Here is a 20,688-nt window from a genome sequence, read left to right on the forward strand (position 1 = left end):
AATTGTCATTCAGGCTCTTATAGAGGACAAGTAGGAGCTTTGCAAAAGTAAAAACTGAAGGTGAGGAGATAGCTTTGGATAAATATCCTGAGTTGTTTAGGTCTAACTTATATCTGATACTAAGTTTATGCATAATCAGATGTTAATATCAAAATTAACAAAAAATGATGTTTTTAACAAATCTCCACTAACCTCATGTAAGTACCTTTGTGGTCAGGGTATAAATTCCGAAGTCATAAAAACTACTGGTCTCTACCACCAGTAAAACTAAGTATCTGCCACTAGTAAAATTCTTGCTCACCTTAGTTACACAACTGCTGAGAAACTGTTCTGACTGGTGACTGGGGGAAAAGAAATCCGAAATTGGTATCAAATGCTCATAATGTTTCACAATTTCTGAAGGATTAATAAATTTGGACCCCTCATCACTTAATCCCACCAAATTCAATGCACAAAACTCCAGTATAAACAAGTTAATTTAAAAGAACCTCCCAGCACAGACTGGGAGCTGAGTGGAGGAGGAGGAGATGGCTTCCCAGACTCCTCCCCTGACCCCCAAACCCAGGGAGCTTGGCCAGAATTCCTGGAGCTTGGCCAGGATGAAGACCTGCCCCCATTTCCAATCTCCTGATTTGGGTCCTACTTTACTGACAAGACCTGGATAACCAACACTTACCAGAATGCCCCACCTATTCTTCCAAGGCCATCACAGCAGACAGGAAGCAGCAATGTGAATGCTTTCAGACCTGCTTACAGTTCATTTTCTTCAAGATATGGTGCCTGTGGAAATGCATTTTATGGAAGCTATAGACCTTATAGTTATGGAGATAATGGGCTTGGCTATAACCACCTCTGTGTGATGATCTACCACCTAGATTTATTCAGCAAGCTAAAGAAAGCAGCAGAGGTGCTTTTCAGTCCACTGAAGTATTGTGCATGTATTTGCCTCTGATGATGATGGATGCTACCTTTTCAGCTGTCTGTATGTTTCGATGTAGCAAATCATTTTTCCCAATTAAAAATACATTTCACAAAGGGTTTTTCAGCTTTTGTTTTAGTTAGGACTATAAGTTATCTTTACAAACAGTTGCAGTGGATGATTTAAGAAGAGGCTCTGAATGAGGACCTTTGGGCAGAAAGTGAAGGAACTGTGGCTTGCCTTGATGATGAGGGCTGAGCCGCTAACTCAGCAAAATCTCAGCCAATGTTCTTATTCTTTGCGATTATTCTTAGTAGTCCTTACCTCATCTGGAAAATGCTGTCTACCCATAATGATGAAGTAACAATATGAACTGGGCAAGTGGTGAGGATGACCACATACTTGCTAGAGAATATGATTTTGCTGCTGTATCTGAAGAAATCTTTCCATGCTGGCAATATGCTAAACTTAACCTCTCAAAGAAAGCAACCCAAAGTACATGGCTCGCTTCTGGCTAGTCTTGATGGTCAAACAAGACTTACACCTTGTAATTATGTCAAAAGTCTTGGTAAGAAGTACAGAAGCAGTGGAATCCAGCAAAATTTCCAAGCAGCAACAATCTTACCAATGCAACACTAATTAAAGTAGCCACAGCTGCTAATTCTTTGGATGAACTGGAATCTGCCTTTGAATCTGTTTTTGTTGAAACTAATAAGGTTCCAGTTGCACCTGATCCCACTGGGAAAGGGGGAGATAAACAAGATCTTTGATATCTTTCATGTTTGCCTGCAACTGAACTATACTTTTTAAAAATTCTTTCAAAAAAATTAATCTACAATCCAATGAATACATTTGTTAATGGCTATTCCAGGTGTTTTACTGCTAGAAATTATTAAAGTTGAACACTAGTGTGTTGGTCTAGTGACCTGGTTACATTTTACAAGTTGTTTCACCTAGATTTTAAGATTATGGAGCCTGCTACCATTTTCATCTTAATTTGAAAGTAAGATTGATGAACTATAGAACAGAGTTTGCTACAGTAGGGGTCTTTAATGCTTTTTAAAGTTAGAGCTTAATCGGTTTGGAATCCTTAGAAATCAAGTGATAACATAAATATGAGAACAAAGGGCTTTTTTTTTTTTTTTTTACAACTTTAAACTGAAGAGAAATGTTCTGATCTGTGTTAAATAAATAAATAAATAAACAGAACCTTAGAGATGGCTATAACCAAATCAAGTTCTTTAATGTTAAGGCTGCTGGTTGGCAGCCTATATAATAAAAGGTCAGTGTGTCAAAACTAGTTGACATCAGAACTATACACTCCTTTCCTTCTTCCCATATTTTATTTTTTTAAAAGATTTTATCTATTTGACAGATAGAGATACAGTGAGAGGAAACACAAGCAGGGGGAGCGGGACAGTGAGAAGCAGGTTCCCGGCTGAGCAAGGGGTCTATGGCCATACCACCCTGAACACGCCCGATATCACCTGATATTGGAAGCTAAGCTGGGTTGGGCCAGGTTAGTACTCGGATCAGATGCTTTTTTTCCCATATTTTAAACTGGATTTGTGGGGAAAGAGAAATGAAACTGGATAAATTCTAAATTCAGTCAATACAAGCAAAAAAGAATAAATTCCAATATTTTGTTGCACATCACCTAAGTTAATCAGAAACCATTTTATATACGGGTGTTTCAAATGATGTTAAAGTGAAAAAAATGTTTAGCTTATTTAAAATTCTTGTTTAGGGTCAATTTTAAATATTTAGTTCTTTAGTCAGTAAATTTTTAAAAAATATTTTAAAGTGTATTAGAAAATGGTTTTCTATTTTATGTATTTGCTATTAAATATTATCAGTGATTTAATCAATTACCAAAAGTACTTTGTGAACAATGTGAGACTGATGAAAGCAGCTTTGTATTATTATGCTGTTTTATAAATTCAAAGTAATAAATATGTTCATTTTCTTATTCTTTCCAAAGACTCAATTTTAAAAATATTCTTTACTGCTTTAAAATTTTAAAACACAGTCTGTGCTTAATAACATTTTCAAAATTGTCTGTAAGAGGTTGGTGCTATGAAGAAAAGAAGGGAAAGTAGCTGGGGACAGTAAAGAAAGGAAGAGAATATTCTTAAAGTGAATGTAGATAAAATTAAGAGAAATAATGGATATACTCAGTTAATTGTATAAAAACTTCCTACTGTTTCGGCACAACCTGGTGGTGATTGTTTTAGGTAGAGCAAATGTCAGAAAAATCAATAAAACTTTCTAGTTACTTTAAATCCACTTATAGTAATACCCTTTTAATTCACAAATTTAAATACACACATTCAGAGCAACTATAAAAACATACGCCTTATTTTTAAAGTGGTATTTCCAAAAAAGGATTAGCCAAAAACAACAGCAAAATTACATGATCATAAAAGGCTGAATGGGCACACAATATTCTTTAAGTAAACATCAGAAAGTAAAATAATCACACAGACCTCTATTCTGTCATCAAAGTACTTCAAAAACCTAATATTGGTACTCCTCTAAACAATAGTACAAAAATCTCTTTATGACATATCGCTTATGAAGAACAGCATAAACCCTATTTCATTTCTTGAGCATCTTTCTCTCTAGCATTCTTCTGTACTTCCTACAGCACTTACTCTGTTGAAACAACTTAAACATCTAAAAACCAAGGCTCTACAGGAGTGGCCACTGGTTACTGATGTTAAATTTATTCTTTATAATAGAAACTTTGTGTATAATCTAGATGACATTTGACATATGGCATGCCAGTCTTCAGCATGTATTGAAGTTTAAGAAAGGTGTCGAATCAGATTATTCTAATATTTAAAGTATTAACAATAACATTGTTTTAGAAACAAAGCAAATCCAATACAATTTGGTATTATCATAATTTAGTTCTGCTCTAGCTCCTTCCACTGTTTTATACTTCCTTTTCCTGTATGAGGGTGTAAATACTTGAGAACCTAGTGGATACTGAACCTCCCAATATATTTGGGAAGATTTGATTTGAATGTGCTCAGTGTAAAATAGCATCCATAGGTAAAATGCTAAGAGCTCAGAAGGTAACTGCAAAGACGTGTTTTGTACCTTTGTCAGGTATTTACAAAACTCATTTCTCCATCTCACCCATTCTACAATATTTACTACCAGCACTGACACCTATATGCTCCCTGGGCTCATCTGAAGCACAGGACACAAAAAATTATTTGACTGATGACTTTCGCCATTCTCCTGAAGAAGGTACATAAGGAGTAACATTCTAGATACCACAGGGAGTGAGCACTTAATTCTCCTGGAAACCCAAATAGACTGGTAACAGTGCAGTTCCCTTCTTCCCCAAAATACTCTAGCCTCAGAACCATGGTGTATCTATTTTTTTTCATGGTGTATCTAACTAATGGCAGACTGTCCCGTATTCCTAACCACAGCACAAAGTTGTTTGAAAACACCCACCTTTATACATTTAAATCTTATTCTTCCTCTTAAGCTGTATTTTTTTGTCTTCAGTCCCTAACTTTGTCAAGCTCGGTGTACCTAAGTCATCTTTTTGTGACTTTTTACTGATTTTTCTATCCAGAAACAACAAAAATCTTCTAAGTTTTCTAGAAATTTAGAAACTGCCATTTCTCAACAGCTAGCATAATATAAAGCACATATAAATTTTGAGTTATCCTGTTCCTGTGAACTGATGATGACAGATGAATTATTTTGATCAAAAATGTGGTATGGATTTGAAAACCTTTGCTTAACTCTCTTAAAGGATAAACAAATGCTAAAATCTGATAAAGATTTTGTGGTAATGTGCTTACTGGAAAGTTCCTGAAGTTCATTTTACTAACCCATAGCAAATACTTCAAAAGAATCTCATTCCACACTATGTGGACCTTTTTTATTATACTGCAACATAATGTGAAACTAAAGATAATTTTCCTGGCTAACACTGCAGAGTAAGTTTGCTTAGCTTTTTCAGTGGTCTGACTTCTTTTCTCTTAAAGTAAATGGTGACAAAGATTCTAAAACAAAAACCTTTGAAAGAGTTTTAAAGAACTATCCCAACACATTTATACATTGGAACACCAGTCATACCACTCTATAGGCTGACAAACTTTCTTTGTAAGGGGTTTGATAGTAAATATTTTAGACTTTAGGCTTTAGTCTCTGAAACATTTACTCAACTGTCACTGTTATCCAAAAGCAACCATAAACCATGAGTAAAAGAGTGTAAGTATAACTTATACAAGAGTATAAGAGTAAAAGTATAACTGTGTTCCAATAAAACTTTATGGACACAGAATCTCATATTAATTTTCCTGTGTCTTGAAACTTCCTTCTTAATGAATTAAAATTGTAAACACAATTCTTAGTCCTACAGACTATGAAAAGCAGCCACTAGGCTGGATTTGGCTTACAGGCCAGAGCTGCCTGTGTCTTATATATGGGTTTATATATGTTGTGCAAAACTTTTGAATCCCAAGCCTAAAGAGTTTGGAGACTTGTTTTTTAGATCACTCATTTTAAAACTTATACCGTACAGGTTATCTAATTTATGGATAAATATACTCACATGAGAAAAAGAAAATAATTCAGAATACATACCTCTACTTAAAAAAGAAAACAAAATCTGCAAAATGAATGTTTCACCTTAAAACATATAATTAGGAAACATTTAAAATCTTTATTCTATGCAGTATAAAACAATATGCATAGATTTGGTACATAATTTCTTTGTTTTTACTCTGGGAAAAAGGCAATGAGGAAAAGGTTTATAAATCTCTCCATCCTTTTTATAAAAAACTGCAATTAAAATCAGCAATTCCTTGTATGTACAACCATCAACTCCGAATATGTGAATTACACCTAGGAAGTGGAATTTACTTAGATGAATTATGGGCGCTTTTCTAAAATGTACAATTATATCAGAGGACACTATGACTCCTACACTTTTGAATATGAAACTCCTGACTCCATATATATATAAGGAAACAAAAATACTCCTTCCAGTCATCAAGTATAAAAAAACTTCACAGTCTGATTTACCTTTATCAAAGGTAAAATGATTCACTGCTGCATTTCATGGATTATTTGGATCCTCAGTAGTTCCTTAACACAAAATAAATTTCGCATGAACTTTTTATCTCTTTGGGTTTTCCAAAGCAAGATACTAATACAAAATGTATTGAACTGGCAGAAAAGTCCATGGGCTAAAGAAAAAAGGAATTAAATATAAAATGTTCACCAACTTTATCCTTTCTAATTTTCAATAGCTTCAGGTATTGAGACCTAATTGGTTTCTTGTGTCTATCCATTATGAACATAACTCAATCTTCTATTTCAATACTCCTCAGGGTCGACTTTTCGTTGGTGCTTTACTGTGCGACGTAGAAGATCTTTTCGTCCAACTTCCATCATCTGTTCTTCCCAAGATTTCATTTCATTATAATAACGAATTTTATCATCATTAGCAAGCTGAATATATACCTGAGAAAAAGTGTTAAGTGTTAAAATGATTTCTTTAGAAGAGTCTTTTACAATTAATTTCTGGAAAACTCCATATATTCTAGAAATCACCTTACTGTTCCACATGTGTAAAAGGGACAGCAGAAGGAAAGTTTTTTGAGATAAAAGATGAGAAAAGGGCCAGAAATTAAGATTTTTGTAAGAATTAATAAAGCTGGTATAATTTTAGGGCTTGGGATATGGAAAAGAAACAGAGGCCAGGAGTGATTATCCCTGGATAGAGTGAGCACTCGGAGTTATGAGTGACATTGTTTTAAATATCAGTTTTATTTGCAGTTAAAAACTACCAAAAGAAAAAAACCAAACTGTTTCTAAGGATATAAAAATAATTTTAAAATACTTTAACTGTGCTATTAGTGATACAAAGTTGTTTTCACATGAATCAAGCCTTGCCCTAATATATTTTCTCACAGATATTTTAACTAGACACTTGAAACTAAAACCATACTACTTACTTGCTTTTGAGAACTAGACAGATTTTTCCAGTTTTCATTTATAGTCTTCAGCTTTACCTGTAAAATATGTATGTTTAAGTACCAGATACACTTCAGTGGTTAAAGATTTTTTATTATTCATTTCAACAATAAAATTTCAGATGTCAAGAATCACAGGCAAAGTCTCAACTCCTACCTTTCTTTCCAAATAAAAACTACTACACTGTTAAAACATACAAAAAGTGAATAGGATGAAAATATTTATCTTTTCATTAAGATATAATGAACACATTATATTATTATTAGTTTCAGGAGTAAACTTGATTCATTATTTTTATGTACTGTGAAATGATCACCACCATAAGTCTAGTTAACATGTCACAAAAATGCAGACAAAAATTTTGTGATGAGAACTTTTAAGATCCATTCCAGGCAACTTTAAAATATTAACTACAGTCACTCTGTTGCACATTACATCCTTAAGACTTATTTATATTTAAAAATACAAGTTTGTACCCTTTGACCATTCTCACCCCATTTTGGGCCCCAACCCTAACCTCTGACAAGCACGAATCCATTCTCTGTACCTATGAACTTGGTTGTTTCCAAGATTCCACATATAAGAGATCACACAGTATTTGTCTATTTCTTATTTCACTTAGAATAATGCTCTCAAAGGCCATCCATACTGTTGCAAATATCAAGATGTCATTTTTTTTGATGGCTGAATAGTCATTGATAAATAAAAGTTTCTTTATCCATTCATCCATTGATAGACAGTTGGATTGCTTCCACGTCTTGATTATTGTAAATAATGCCCAATAGGTGCCCCCTCCCTATTTTTTAATCAGATTTTTTTTTTGTTCTTTGCTATTGGGTTGTATGTGTCCTTTATATATTCTAGATATTAGCCCCTTATCAGATATATGATTTTTTTTAAATAAAGATTTTATTTATTTATTTGACAGAAACCACAAGTAGGCAGAGAGGCAGGCAGAGAGAGAGGGGGAAGCAGGCTCCCTGCTGAGCAGAGAGCCCAAAGCAGTTCTTGATCCCAGGACCCTGAGATCATGACCTGAGCTAAAGGCGGAGCCTTACCGCAATGAGCCACCCAGGCACCCAGATGTATGATTTTCAAGTATTTTTCTCGCATTCAGTAGGTTGCCTTTTCACTTTGTTAATGGTTTTCTTTGCTATGTGGATGTATCCTTTTTGATTCACCAATACTAATAATTCAAGTATAAATCTATATTCCCTATGATAGACTAACTTCAAAGATTAAGTGTCTTTATTTCTTCCCTGTATCTTAATGTTTTATTCTAAAATTTGTGCCAAAGTATTTAGTTGTAGTCATGGGAACAATTTAACACTAGTCCTTAATTCTACTTAGCTGAACTTAATTATATGACTTGGAAAAAGTCATTATTACCTCCCTTAGGCATGGTTCTTCATTTATAAAATTAAAAGGATTCAGGGAACCCATGACTGGAGAGAGGCAGAGAGGACAGTCTGCACACCGCATACAGCTTGTGCTGTTGCTCCCACAAAGGAGAGACTAAATGGGAATAAATGGGTGGGAGGAGAATGAGGGGCAGGGAGAGACACACAGGGGTAGGAGAAAGCAAATGTGAAGGAGAGAGGGAAATAGTCTAAAAAGTATCTGTTTAAAGCTAAGAGGAAATTATCAGTGACTTTAAAGGAAAAACAGAATGAGAAAAATGAGCTTTACCATTTCAAACTCTAAATTCTTTCCTATCAACAAAAATGGAGGTACCAGATAGTATCTGAGACTATATAACCATTATACTTCGAACATCTTAAAACTTACCTTTATAAACACATCTAATATATCCAGGGACAGTTACTCACTAAACAACTGCTCTCTTAGCTTTGCAAGGAATTGCTTTAATGCTCTCAATTCTTTAAGTTTTTTAAAGCTTATATTTAATCCATAAAGTTTTGTATTCACTGAGTTCAAAAATAATTTATAAAGTTGCATGTCTAAATAATCTGAGCTTTCACCATTCATTAAAGAAAACTAAAAAGATATAAAGATATTGAATTCTGCTCCCTCCTAAAACCCATTACACAAAGCCCCCCCACCATGGAGGACACAGTGAGATGATATGAACCAAGAGGGACCTCACCAGTAGGCAACCATGACGCTGTCCTGGTCTTGGACTTCCCAGCCTCCAGACTGTGAGCAAAAAACTTCTACTGTTTATTTTTTTTAACGTAAAATAAATATTTCTTATGCCATAAACCCATGTGGACAAAAACAACAGGTGAGGGCACTATCACAAAATTTTAGAAGCTGAAAAGCAGGTGGAGAAATAGTGACTTATCTAACCAACAAGGCAGATTCCCAAGTTGGCACTAGGAAAGCCAAAAAAGCAAACTGGTTTATAGTGCAGAATTCCCAGGTAGCTCAGGAATTGGCAGCATCAGATAGGTAGAAAATAGAGGTGAATGTTGGGCTTAAAACAGGAGACTGACTGAAATTCTCTTGAAAAGGAGATTAAATCCCCACCATGGGCAGATTCTAGGATTTACCCTCTCTAAAGGGTGTATTTACCCCAGGTATAGTTGGGGCCAGTGAAGATTAAGTAAAAATGTATACAATATCCCAGAAAGAAAGGCAAAAAAGGCTAAGAGAAAACAATACAGAAAAGAAAATGAAAGGACCAGCTCAGAAGACTCTCTGTCTTAGAGAGAACAGAGGAAAAAAGGGGGGCAAAGGAAGAAAAAAGAAAGCAGATCATATTCAAAGAACTAATAATCAAAATGGCTTATAGTTCTCAAAAACATTAACAAGAAGCTACAAGGGGCACCTGGGTGGCTCAACTGGTTAAAGTGTCTGCCTTTGGCTCAGCTCACGATCCTGGAATCTCCAGATTGAGTACCACATCAGGTTCCCTGCTCAAGCAGGGAGTCTGCTTCTCCATCAGACCTCACCCCTCTCATAGTCTCTCTCTCTCTCTCAAATAAAATCTTTAAAAATAAGTAAATAAATAAATTCGAAGCAGCTGCAAGAGAAAGAAGCACTATTTTTAAAAATTTGAAAGAACATGACCCCATCCTAGAATTCTATGCCCAAACTATCAAACAATGTAAGGATAGGATATTTTCAGACATGCAAAAACTCAAAAAGTTGATCTTCCACATACTCTCACTGGGGAGATGCTGTAACAGAACCAGTAAACCAAGAAAGACAACAGAAGAAGCAAAAGCACCACAAAAGCTGAATATCAACTGTGCACTAACCATAAAAGGCCACAATTAAATTGGAACAAATCAGAGGCACCACCCTGAAACTAACAGAACAGCTTATGTATCTTAAATGCACTGAAAGCCAGTGAATGTATTTAAGAGTTTAAGGCTAAATTACTGATAGTATATAATAAGCTAAGGAAACAAAAACACAAAATAAAATGAACTTCAGTGGAAGTGAGTTTTGTAAGAAAGGAAAAATAATCATAGCAAATGGCACAACTCAGCTATGACTAGGTTTACATTATCATAATAACATACTCAATACTGAACTAACAAAAATTCTGATAACTATACTGGGACGCAGGTGAGTGGAAACATGAACAGCAGGATAAGATAATATTAAATGTTAGTCTTATATAGTGGGCTTAAAAGATAAGGCTTAAAATTGAAATAAATCAAGAATTAATAATATAAGGTATGATTTAGAGATAAGCAGTAAATATCACAAGAGTCAGCTAACAGTTGAAAGTATCTGCTTCTGGAGTAAGCAGTATGACAAGGCTGTGAAACCTGGTACCTTTCATAACAAAAGTCTTATTTTTATTCTTTTAACTATGAGGATGTATAACCAGTATTTTTTATTTTTTATTTTTTTTTAATATTTTTTAAAATTTATTTATTTGTCAGAGAGCGAGCGAGAGTGCGAGAATGAGCACACGTAGAGTGACAGGCAGAGACAGAGAGAGAAGCAGGCTCCCCGCTGAGCAAGGAGCCCGACGTGGGACTCGATCCCAGGACGCTGGGATCATGACCTGAGCCAAAGGCAGCCGCTTAACCAACTGAGCCACCCAGGCGTCCCACCAGTATTTTTTAAATGATTAAAAATGACAGTTGCATTAATTTTAATTTCCCAGGATAGGGTCCCTCAGCCATTAAGCTTTCTAGGTGATTCCAAGACACAGTCTGAGTTGAGAGCCACTGATTTAGGAGGATTCTCATATAGCATACAATTTTCTTATACTGATAAAATCCAAAGTAAGTTACTAACTGAGCAAATTTCAACTAAAAAAAAATAAACAGATATGCATTTTAGTAACATAAAGACATAGAAACGGAATTTTTAAATCCCAAGGAGTGGGGCACCTGGGTGGGTCAGTTGGTTAAGCATCTGGCTCTTGCTCTGGGCTCAGGTCATGATCTAAGGATCCTGGGATCAAGCCCCGCATCAGGCTCCCCACTCAGCAGGGAGTCTGCTTGTCTCTCTCTCTCTCCCTCCCTTCGTCCCTCTCCTTGCGCTCCAGCTCTTGCACTCTCTCTAAAATAAATAAATCTTTAAGAACATAAGATAAAAAAAAATCCCAACGAGTAAATCAGTGAAAAGTATACAGCCAGGAAAGACTATGTCACATATACATTATTTAATCATACATTAAAGAGATTTCTGAAATGAACTACAGATCCAAATAACCCAAAATGTGGCAGAATGGCAAAAAACCTTCATCTCCAGATTGACAACAGTGAGGGATCTGTACGCTTTTCTTACCATATCATATTATAAAAGGAAAAATATAATTCCCCATTTGGAGCTTCTAAGAAGGAAATAAAGGAAAGAATAAGCCATAGCAGGAATGATAAACTTCTTTCTTTGACACATTCATATGATGATATTCATATGTATGATACATTCCCACGGACATAACTGTTATTAAAGGATATAACATGAAGCAATAGGTTATACTCAAATCCCAATACAAAACATTGTAATTCTACTCTCATTCTTTCCCAGTGATTACAAAACAGCTAAGAATTGCCAGATAAGGGGTGCCTGGGTGGCTCAGTGGGTTACAGCCTCTGCTTTGGCTCAGGTCATGATCCCAGGGTCCTAGGATCCCTCAGCAGGGAGCCTGCTGCTTCCTCCTCTCTCTCTCTCTCTACCTGCCTCTCTGCCTACTTGTGATCTCTGTCAAATAAATAAATAAAATCTTTAAAAAATAATAATAATAAACCTAACAATAAAAATATAAAAAGTCTCCAGAACTTTGAAATACCTATGAATTTGAAAATGTTATTTTTAAATTAAAAAAATTGAATATACATTATTAGCCACTAAGTAAGAAAAAGGGTTTTCTTCTAAAAGAGATATAAGAAAGAGGATCATATTTGTATACTTATTTAAAATAATTTACTTTTCTTTACCTCCTAACATGGCACCTCTACAACTTTCTGTCTAAATATTTTAAAATTAAAATAAATAAAAATTTAAAAAACAAATGCTGTTTTCTGTTTTACCTGTGATGTACCATCCTTAGCTTCCTGGAACCTTTCAGCTATAAAAATGTTATAAGCTGAGCGAGGTCTTTTCGGTTTTCCAAGCATTGTTAACTCCTGAGTAACAAAAATGAAGAATTAGATACAGTTTTAATTTGTGTGAGACTTAACTTTACCTACAGAAACTTTATTCACTACTATGCACTGTGGAAAGTTCCTGTGAGTCAATGTTATAATTCTCATACAAAATGATTATTCATTCTGGAGATGACAACTGCACTAAGTTTTCAAAATTATAATAGATTTTATGATTTATTTTCCACACACAAATATTTCCTTTACATATGATTCTCATAGTCTCCACAAACTGAATAACTGAGCACATATGCACAAAATCTTTTTTAAAGGTTAAAACAATCTCAGCTTCATCTTTGCAGGACACTACCATCTCCTAGTCACTACGTGGATCCACCACAACTCATGAACCCTAGACTATCTGTTTAACAATCTCATTTCCTTCTCTGATATCTCTCAACTTTTAAACCTCAACAATGTGTTAAATTCAATTCTTTTAATTGGGTACCAAAGAGCAGGGGAAGCAGGAGATGGAAAAGAATACACATATTCCGTGCTGTTTAAATCAATTTAGTTTCTGAGTTTCAGAGAATAAGAGGTACTGCATTATCCTACTTAGTTTCTGAATTTGGACAGTAGTACTTGTAATTTATAAAAGTGTATGGCTTTTAATGGTAATTTGGTTAAAGTCAATAACCCAATTTTCATTCATAAGTAAAAGTAGGACCCCTGTGATTTATTATCTTCTCCCTCAACTTCTCAATCATAAAACTACTGTAGACTCCAGGCACCTCATAACTTAACTACTTCCCCCTTTTGTTTCTAGAGCTACTGCTAGAGATTTCTCTCCCAGGTGCTCTACTTGTAACTTCCTGATCCCCACACTTCTCACCTGATCTCTACTAGTTAGCACTGGGAATCTTCAACAGAAAGAAAAATTCCAACAGGGAGTGAAAATGAAACCTGAGAGAAAAAAACCTTCAGGCCTCAAGTTTCTGGTTCTACATGCCAGGAGCTTGGAAGTCATCACTTACTAACAGTAAGTATAAAGCTGAACATACTGAAAAATCTACAACCTTCCTTGGATCCAAGAGAGGAAGAAACAGGGCAAACTGATACCCCCTAGACTGGAGATATACAAGGGAATACAGGGAGAGTCGAGGCAAACCCTGCTGGAACCAGTGCTGGGGTAGGAAAACCTCTACTGTAATAAATGAATTGCTGGATGCTTTCTGTGGACAACTCTTAGAGCTTAAAAACTACAGGGGGACCCAATACACAATACTGAGAGTTCTCACAGTATTGTGAGACCTACCTCTAGGAGCTAGACCAGATTTCCACAATACATACCAGAAAAAAAAATGCCCTCCTGCTTCTATGAGGAGAAAAGGGGAGAGGAAAAGAAACTATTTTGAAATGCCCGAGTACTCAATTATGAAGGCCTGCCTCAGGCCTTAACAGTTAACCGAGAACCTAACTGACCTAAGTGAAGGGAAATACCCAACTCCTGCACACTCTAGCCATCCTGTCCCACACCTAAGGGGGAGGCAGTGTGTGCAGGAGTGAACTGAGAAACTCTTCTGAAGTTCACAGACCAGTGGCACAGGCTCACTGAAAGATAAGGACCGAATCCTAGGACTACAGAATGCTTCTCTTGCCCCCACACCTATCATATTACTAAGGCCTATTTACAGCAGTTCCTTCCACCCAGCACCTCATGTCCATCTATCAAGAAAAAACTTCCAAGGTATACTAAAAGGCAAAAAAAACATAATTTGAAGAGACAAAGTAAGCATGAGAACCAGATATGGGGGAATGTTAAAATTATCAGACCAGGAATTTAAAACAACAATATGCTGACGACTCTAGACTGCATGCAAGACCAGACTAGCAATAAAAAAGAGATGGAAATCCCAAAAATGAACCGAAAAAAAAAAAAAGTTAGGTATCAAAAATGCTATAATAGAAACGACGAATGTCTTTGATAGACTTATTAGACTGGACACAGCTAAAGAAAGAATCTCTGAACTAAAGGACATATTAACAGAATCCTCAAAAATCCAAAAGCAAAGAGAACCAAGACTGAAAAAACAACTGAACCAACTAACCAAGGTCTATGGGACAACTTACAACAGGTGTAGCAAACGTGTAATGGGAATACAAGGGGCGCCTGGGTGGCTCAGTCAGTTAAGAGTCTGCCTTCAGCTCAGGTCGTGATCTCAGGGTCCTGGAATCAAACCCTATGTTGGGCTCCTGGCTCAGCCAGAAGTCTGCTTCTACCTCTCCTTCTGCCCCCTCCCTTGCTCATGCTCACGTGCATGCGTGCTCTCTCGAAAAGATAAAATCTTAAAAAAAAATATTGGAAACAGGAAGAGAAAGAATAAGGAACAAAAGAAATGTATGAAAGGGAAATCCTCTATCACTGCCCAATCCTCACTTCTGGTCCCTCCACTCTTAACACTGGATGGCTGCATTAAAGAAGAGGGGAGAAAAAAAGAGGGAGAATAAACTTTGGTAATCACACCTCCAATACTATCCTTAAGCAGACACCGTATTTCTATTATCTTTTCCAGTTTCCTTTTACTAACTGGATCAGAAAACTAGATTACTATCTAGATTACTGACTTTAAAATGGATGAGTCCTCAACACTGGTACTAGGAGGGCTTAACATTAGGTCCAGGGAGAGAAATACTGGTATCTCACATCAAAGTCTCAAATTTGCTTTTCCAAAGAAATAGTTTTAGCTCTGGTGACCATTTTCTATAGTCTGTGTACTGGACCAGCAAGCTGACTACCTCATACCTAACATTGGTTCTATAGAAAAATGTAGTCTTTCAAGCAACAGAATTTAAGTGAATTAATAACCTTAAGCTGGGAACTACAAACTTTGAACCATGTGGGGTTTTTAATAAGGAAAAACCGAATTTCATCCTATGGACACTTCTTACTTGAAGATACAATAAGTCACTTCTTCCCGATGTGTTAATAGATTCAGTCTATTCAGCAACATTTAGCATCAAACTCACCATTACTTATAAAACAAGTCAAATCAGCAGGTTATTCTAGATAAGACCCAGAAGCAAAGATCCTTGTTATTCCTGATTTGGCTGTTTCATAACTCTGTTCCTACAGCTTTCATGCTAGTCCTAACTATGTATCTTAAATAGAGATACATCCAAAAGTAGTAACAAGGGTTTCCAAGACACTCAGTGCCAAGTGGTACAAGTGGCAGAATAGAGCGATCTCATTATTTCCTAAATGGGGTACCCCTGATGACATTCCATCATTTAGCCACACATACAAAAATAAAAAAAAAAAAAACTCCCTATATTCATAGTTACATAAATTTCAGTCCTTTGCCAAAGGAAAAGAATATTTCATTGATACTCACTCTTTTTTTTATTAATGCTTTCTTTTTTAAACGTTTTTGCTGGATTTCTTTTTCCAAAGATACAATCTGACTTGGAGTTAACTGTTCTTGAATTCTGTTTATCTCTTCTTTGTATGCCTGCCAGTCTGCCCTGTAAGCATCTTCATATATCTATAAATAAAAAACACAGATAAGAAGTCAATAAATTTACCCCTGGTAAATTAAACATAACATACCTGCAGGGAAAGACAACTGCATGACTTCAGATAAAGACTGACTGAACTACCAAGTGAAAAATGTGCTTTGGAATCACATGCATATGGATTAAAAACCTGTATTTTTCATATACATGCTAACCAAGGTGAGAGTCTAACAATTAGTCTTCAACTTCAGATTGCTGCCAACCCTTCATGACCACTGCCGTACGTTCATATTCTAATCATTTATGTGAATGAGAATGTATGAAGTTCCTTTATAGATAAGGGTATTAAATAAATTTTTTTTTTGGTACTTAAAGGACATGACTACTGTTTTTAACTGCAGAATAACTGGCCAGCAATAGTGAAAAACCAATATGCTTACTTTTTTCTCTGAATCAGGAAGTTCCCTCCATAGTTGGGCGATTTTTCTAATTAGTTCTGAATTTTTTGCAGCTATAGATTGGAATAAAATGAAAAAAAGTCACAATTTTATGTCTCAGGATTAATTTCTAAAGACTTCTAGGAAAGCATAATCCATCAGCTCTAAGTTTTATTACAGATATCTCTATACCACACAACACTGAATACAATGATGTAGGTTTTCTTTAATCAGCTAATTTAAATTTGATACAGAATTTCATTATTTCATTCAACACGGTTAAAAATCTATTAACTAAAAGTTAAGAAGTATATAACATATCCCCAAATAGTCCTCAGAAATTATTAGCTTAAGAAGTTGGGTAATCAACTTCTTCAAGCTTTTTACCTCATTTTTCAGACAAAACTTTTTCCCCAACTTTCAGGAATTATTAAGTTCATAAAACCTGACTAAACATAAAATATAGTCTTGATTCATGTAACATCAATTGTATTTTAATTACAGAAGTACTATACTCAAGCAAACTCTTCCAAAATCAATTCATCATTCCCCATTTCCCACTTAGTTTGAACTACCATATTTTAAAAGATGTGAGTACTTCTGAAACATGTTTCTTAAACCAATTCTTTATAATGTAATTCATCAAAGCTCATTTGGTTTTCACAAGTGACCTCTGAAAGGGCTTTAGATATCGTAAACAAAGTTAATTGACATTTATGCCACTATAACCCCAAATGAAGGTCCATAGCCTTTCTAGGGAGTCAACAAATATCCTACCTGGAAATCTTTTTTTTCAGGAATTCAACCAATTTCCAGTGAAAAAGCTCCTGAAATTAGCAGTAATTTGTATAGAGCTTTACAGTTTATAGAACAAATCCAAGTAAGTTATTATTTCATTGCAACTTCCCTGAAGTAGGAGCTAAGTAAAAGATAAGATGATTTATCAATGATGCTCCAGGCCAATGGCAACTTTATCACCCAAATTCAGCTTTTTCATCCTCTTCCTTGGATGCTTTCCACTCCACACGCTGCTATTTTAAAAATACCTTTCATTAAATTAGTAAGTCAGGAGGATAAAGTCAATGATATCCTAACAGCACTGTCTGGTGACTGCTGATAGCTACACCTGCAGTGAGCATGGCATAACTCAGAGTTATGGATAGGAATCACTAGAATCACTACCTTATACACCTGAAACTAGTAACACTGCACATCAACTATGCATCAAAAAATACATATACTGTAGGAAAGGAAAATAATACTTTTCATTAACATATTTTTAAAGCATTTCGACTTGGTAAAAAATACGTCATACTTCCTATTTTACAGACCACTAAATATAATGGTTATGTTCGCACAGTCAATGGATGCTTTGAAAATGCAAATCAAGTTTGAAGTTTAACCGTTTAGTCCTCTTTACTACTTCAGAAAAGAATAAATGCTCCAAAACTCCTTACCTGGGTTCTGAGCTTTAAATATGGGTAGCTGTTCTTTAGAAAACCGAACATATGAAGTCAGAGGCTTCTTTGGGTAACTATTCGCGGTGGATGAAAAACATCTCGGTACATACGCAAAACTACGTATAAAGAAAATAACCAATATAAAGTATTTAAGTGACAATATTCATTTGTATAGGACAGAGACACCAAATGAGAGGTCCTCAAGATGCCACAGATGACACCATGTTAGTGACATTTAAAACCCTGTCCTAACCGGAAGGAAAACCTGCAAAACTTGGAAGTCTCAAAACTCTACCTATGCCTCCTAGGAAGAGCAAGGTGGAGGAAAGGTCCTGGCCGCCGCCTCCCTAACTCCCATACTGATGGCGGGAGGCTCGTGGCGCGACTTCGCAGAGAGCTCGGAACCGGTGCTACCAGAGTGGACAGTGCGGTGGGGCGGGAAGAGGAAAGGTGGAGGGTGGCCGGAAAGACTACTGGCGTCTAGGCCTGGTCTCAAAGCCACCTAGGCAAAGACGAGGTCTGAATCAGAGGGCCATAGTGGCCCGCACCTCCTAGAAGGGACAAAAAGTACACACTCCAACCCCAGAGCGTCCTGGGCCGTGCCACCTCCCGAGAGAGCAGGTGAGCGGTCCCACCTGAAAGGAGAGCGCAGTCGACTTCCACAGCCCGCGCAGAGGTCCGATCCGGACTTTCCCAGGGCACTCAGCACGCTCCACACGCATCGGAAAAGCGCCATTGCACCCGCCAAGTAAGCGACTGGGCGCCAATCTCGGCGAAGCCCTGCGGCACAAGAGAACAACTCCAACAATGACTAGAACCCGCTGGCGACCTTCCGCAGTTTACTCTCATGCCCGCCACTCGCGAGGCACCATGGGAAATCCTCTAGCATCCGGTTGGTAGTAGGGGGCGGGGCAAGGCAGAATTGACGCAGGCGCTGTAGTGGCTTCCCGATGGGCGGGGCCGCAAAGTAGGAGGAGCTCGGGGGCGGAGAAAGGAAACCGCAGCCCGGCTTGCCTGCGGAGGGTCCTGGCCTTAAGGGGGCGCAGCTGAGCCACCTCTGCCCCCGGCCCCCGCCCCCCTCCGCAGTCTTTTACTCCGCGGGGCCAGGAGGCTGGTGGAGGCACTGCGGTGGTCTCAGCTGGCTTGGGCAGTGCTGGCTGGCGTCTGGCTGTGACGACCGGAAGGGCTAGTACGTAACAAACAAGTTTACTACGAGGACGCGGGATAACTGTGCGGCACCCGCTGCTCCGAGGTGAAGCTGGCGGGTGCCTGGCGAGGAGCGGAGCCGCTCAGTTCTAGCCGGAGCTGGAGCTCTAGAGCCCCAAAATACTGCGGGGGCGGGGGTGGGGGAGTGGAAGGTAGGGAGTGTTTTCAAACCTAAAAATGCAGATGTCCTGGCCTTGCCGCATTGCCTAATTAAGTATGTCTGTGTGAGGCCGGTGAATCTCTGTTTTCAACAAGTTCCTCACGGTTTAAAAAGTTCTGATGCCAGTGATCATGGGACCACATTTAAAGCAGTACTGATCTAGACGGTCCTCCCCTCCACTGCAGCTATCCCAGACCTGGTCTTCGAGCCTGACATCCAATCCTGCTTAATTTCTAGGAAGGGGACTTTGTCTAATTAGTTGTGCAGAGGCACTACCTAGTCCCAGCGTTCATGTTAAAGTCTTGATCCGGAAATGTTGCATCCCCTAAGATTCAGTTTCCCCCACTGCAGATGAGGATGTTGGACTAGATTAGTTTTCCCCAAGTCCTGAGAGCATATGGCAAATATTCTTTGAGCTATTGGTTGATATGCTGTACAACCATTTTCTGTGCAGACAATGGCATGAAAAAGATTGGGAAGACCTAAACTGAAAGTATCTAAGGATCAGCTTTTACATTTCTAATTATTTCCAAGATAGCCACATCTTGAAACCTCTGTTGGGTAGCTATAATTGTTAATTCTTAATTGAATAATTGAAAAATTCATACCACTGTAATTAAGCTGAGAGTCAACTGCCTTTCTGTAGCTTTGAAACATTGGCCCTTTAGTATTACAAAGGACTAAGCCCACTTCTTTTAAGTGGTAAGTAAGCAACTATTACTTTTTCTATCTATATTTTTTTATATATCTATCTATTTCTATCATCTATTCATAGACTGTCAGGGTTGAAAAGACCTTCCCAGGTCATCTGTTCAAACGTCCATCTTGTCATGAAAGAAACGAGTTTTTTTCTGATTATATAACTATGTACAAGGCCCCAAATGTGGGTAAAAGACACGACATTCCTTCACTCTCAGTAAAGTCTAATGAGAGAAGCAAAGAAATAAACAATTAAAATACATTGCCAAGATAAAGTATAGCACACATTTCCTTATAATTACATTTTAGCTGAATTCTCAATTTTTCTCTGTACTTTCTAGAATGTTTTTGTTCTTTCAGATGTTTGATAAAAGTTAAACTTCTTTTGGATATTTAAAAAATCTTTTTGTTTTAACGTGTCATTTGAGGGGTTCCTGGGTGATTAAGCCTCCGACTCTTGTTTTCAGCTCCGGTCATGTTCTCAGATTCCAGGTATCTATTGAGTTGCATAACAGGCTCCATGCTTAGCATGGAGTCTGCTTGAGGTCCTGTCTCTCTCTCTCTCTGCCTCTCCCACTCATGCTGTCTCTCTCTAAAATGAATAAATAAAATCTTAAATATTAAAGTGTCATTTTGATAAATCTTCCTATACAGTTCTTACAAATCTGATCTATATTTGTTTTCATCAGATACCAATATTCCTTTACATTCATTTGCATGCAGTGTAATTTTATTCTGAATGCAGCATTTATAAAAATAATCCTACTTA

General features: G+C 37.0%; 1 protein-coding gene and 1 pseudogene across 1 annotated transcript; one reads left to right on the plus strand and one right to left on the minus strand.

The window, feature by feature from the left end:
- The first annotated feature begins 527 nt into the window (after positions 1-527).
- On the plus strand, positions 528-1,689 carry LOC131830334 (peroxisomal membrane protein PEX13-like; annotated as a pseudogene).
- A 1,512-nt stretch (positions 1,690-3,201) lies between these two features.
- Positions 3,202-19,014, minus strand: TFAM (transcription factor A, mitochondrial). Its single transcript, XM_059170218.1, has 7 exons — positions 18,490-19,014; positions 17,852-17,970; positions 16,398-16,468; positions 15,837-15,986; positions 12,391-12,486; positions 6,910-6,966; positions 3,202-6,415 (listed from the first exon to the last, which is right to left on the minus strand). The coding sequence occupies exons 1-7, from the start codon at positions 18,588-18,590 to the stop codon at positions 6,269-6,271; spliced, it is 741 nt and encodes a 246-aa protein (XP_059026201.1). The 5' UTR covers positions 18,591-19,014; the 3' UTR covers positions 3,202-6,268.
- Positions 19,015-20,688: the final 1,674 nt, after the last annotated feature.

This window comes from Mustela lutreola, chromosome 4 (assembly GCF_030435805.1).
Source record: "Mustela lutreola isolate mMusLut2 chromosome 4, mMusLut2.pri, whole genome shotgun sequence".
Lineage (NCBI taxonomy): Eukaryota > Metazoa > Chordata > Mammalia > Carnivora > Mustelidae > Mustela > Mustela lutreola.

What these genes read in the sequence shown, in the direction of transcription:
- TFAM (XM_059170218.1), bottom strand. Translation starts at nt 18,590, where the DNA reads ATGGCGCTTTTCCGATGCGTGTGGAGCGTGCTGAGTGCCCTGGGAAAG. An exon ending in ATTTAAAGCTCAGAACCCAG is followed by an intron (nt 16,469 to 17,851) that starts GTAAGGAGTTTT and finishes TCCAATCTATAG; the next exon opens with CTGCAAAAAATTCAGAACTA. An exon ending in CTAAGGATGGTACATCACAG is followed by an intron (nt 6,967 to 12,390) that starts GTAAAACAGAAA and finishes CATATTTTACAG; the next exon opens with GTAAAGCTGAAGACTATAAA.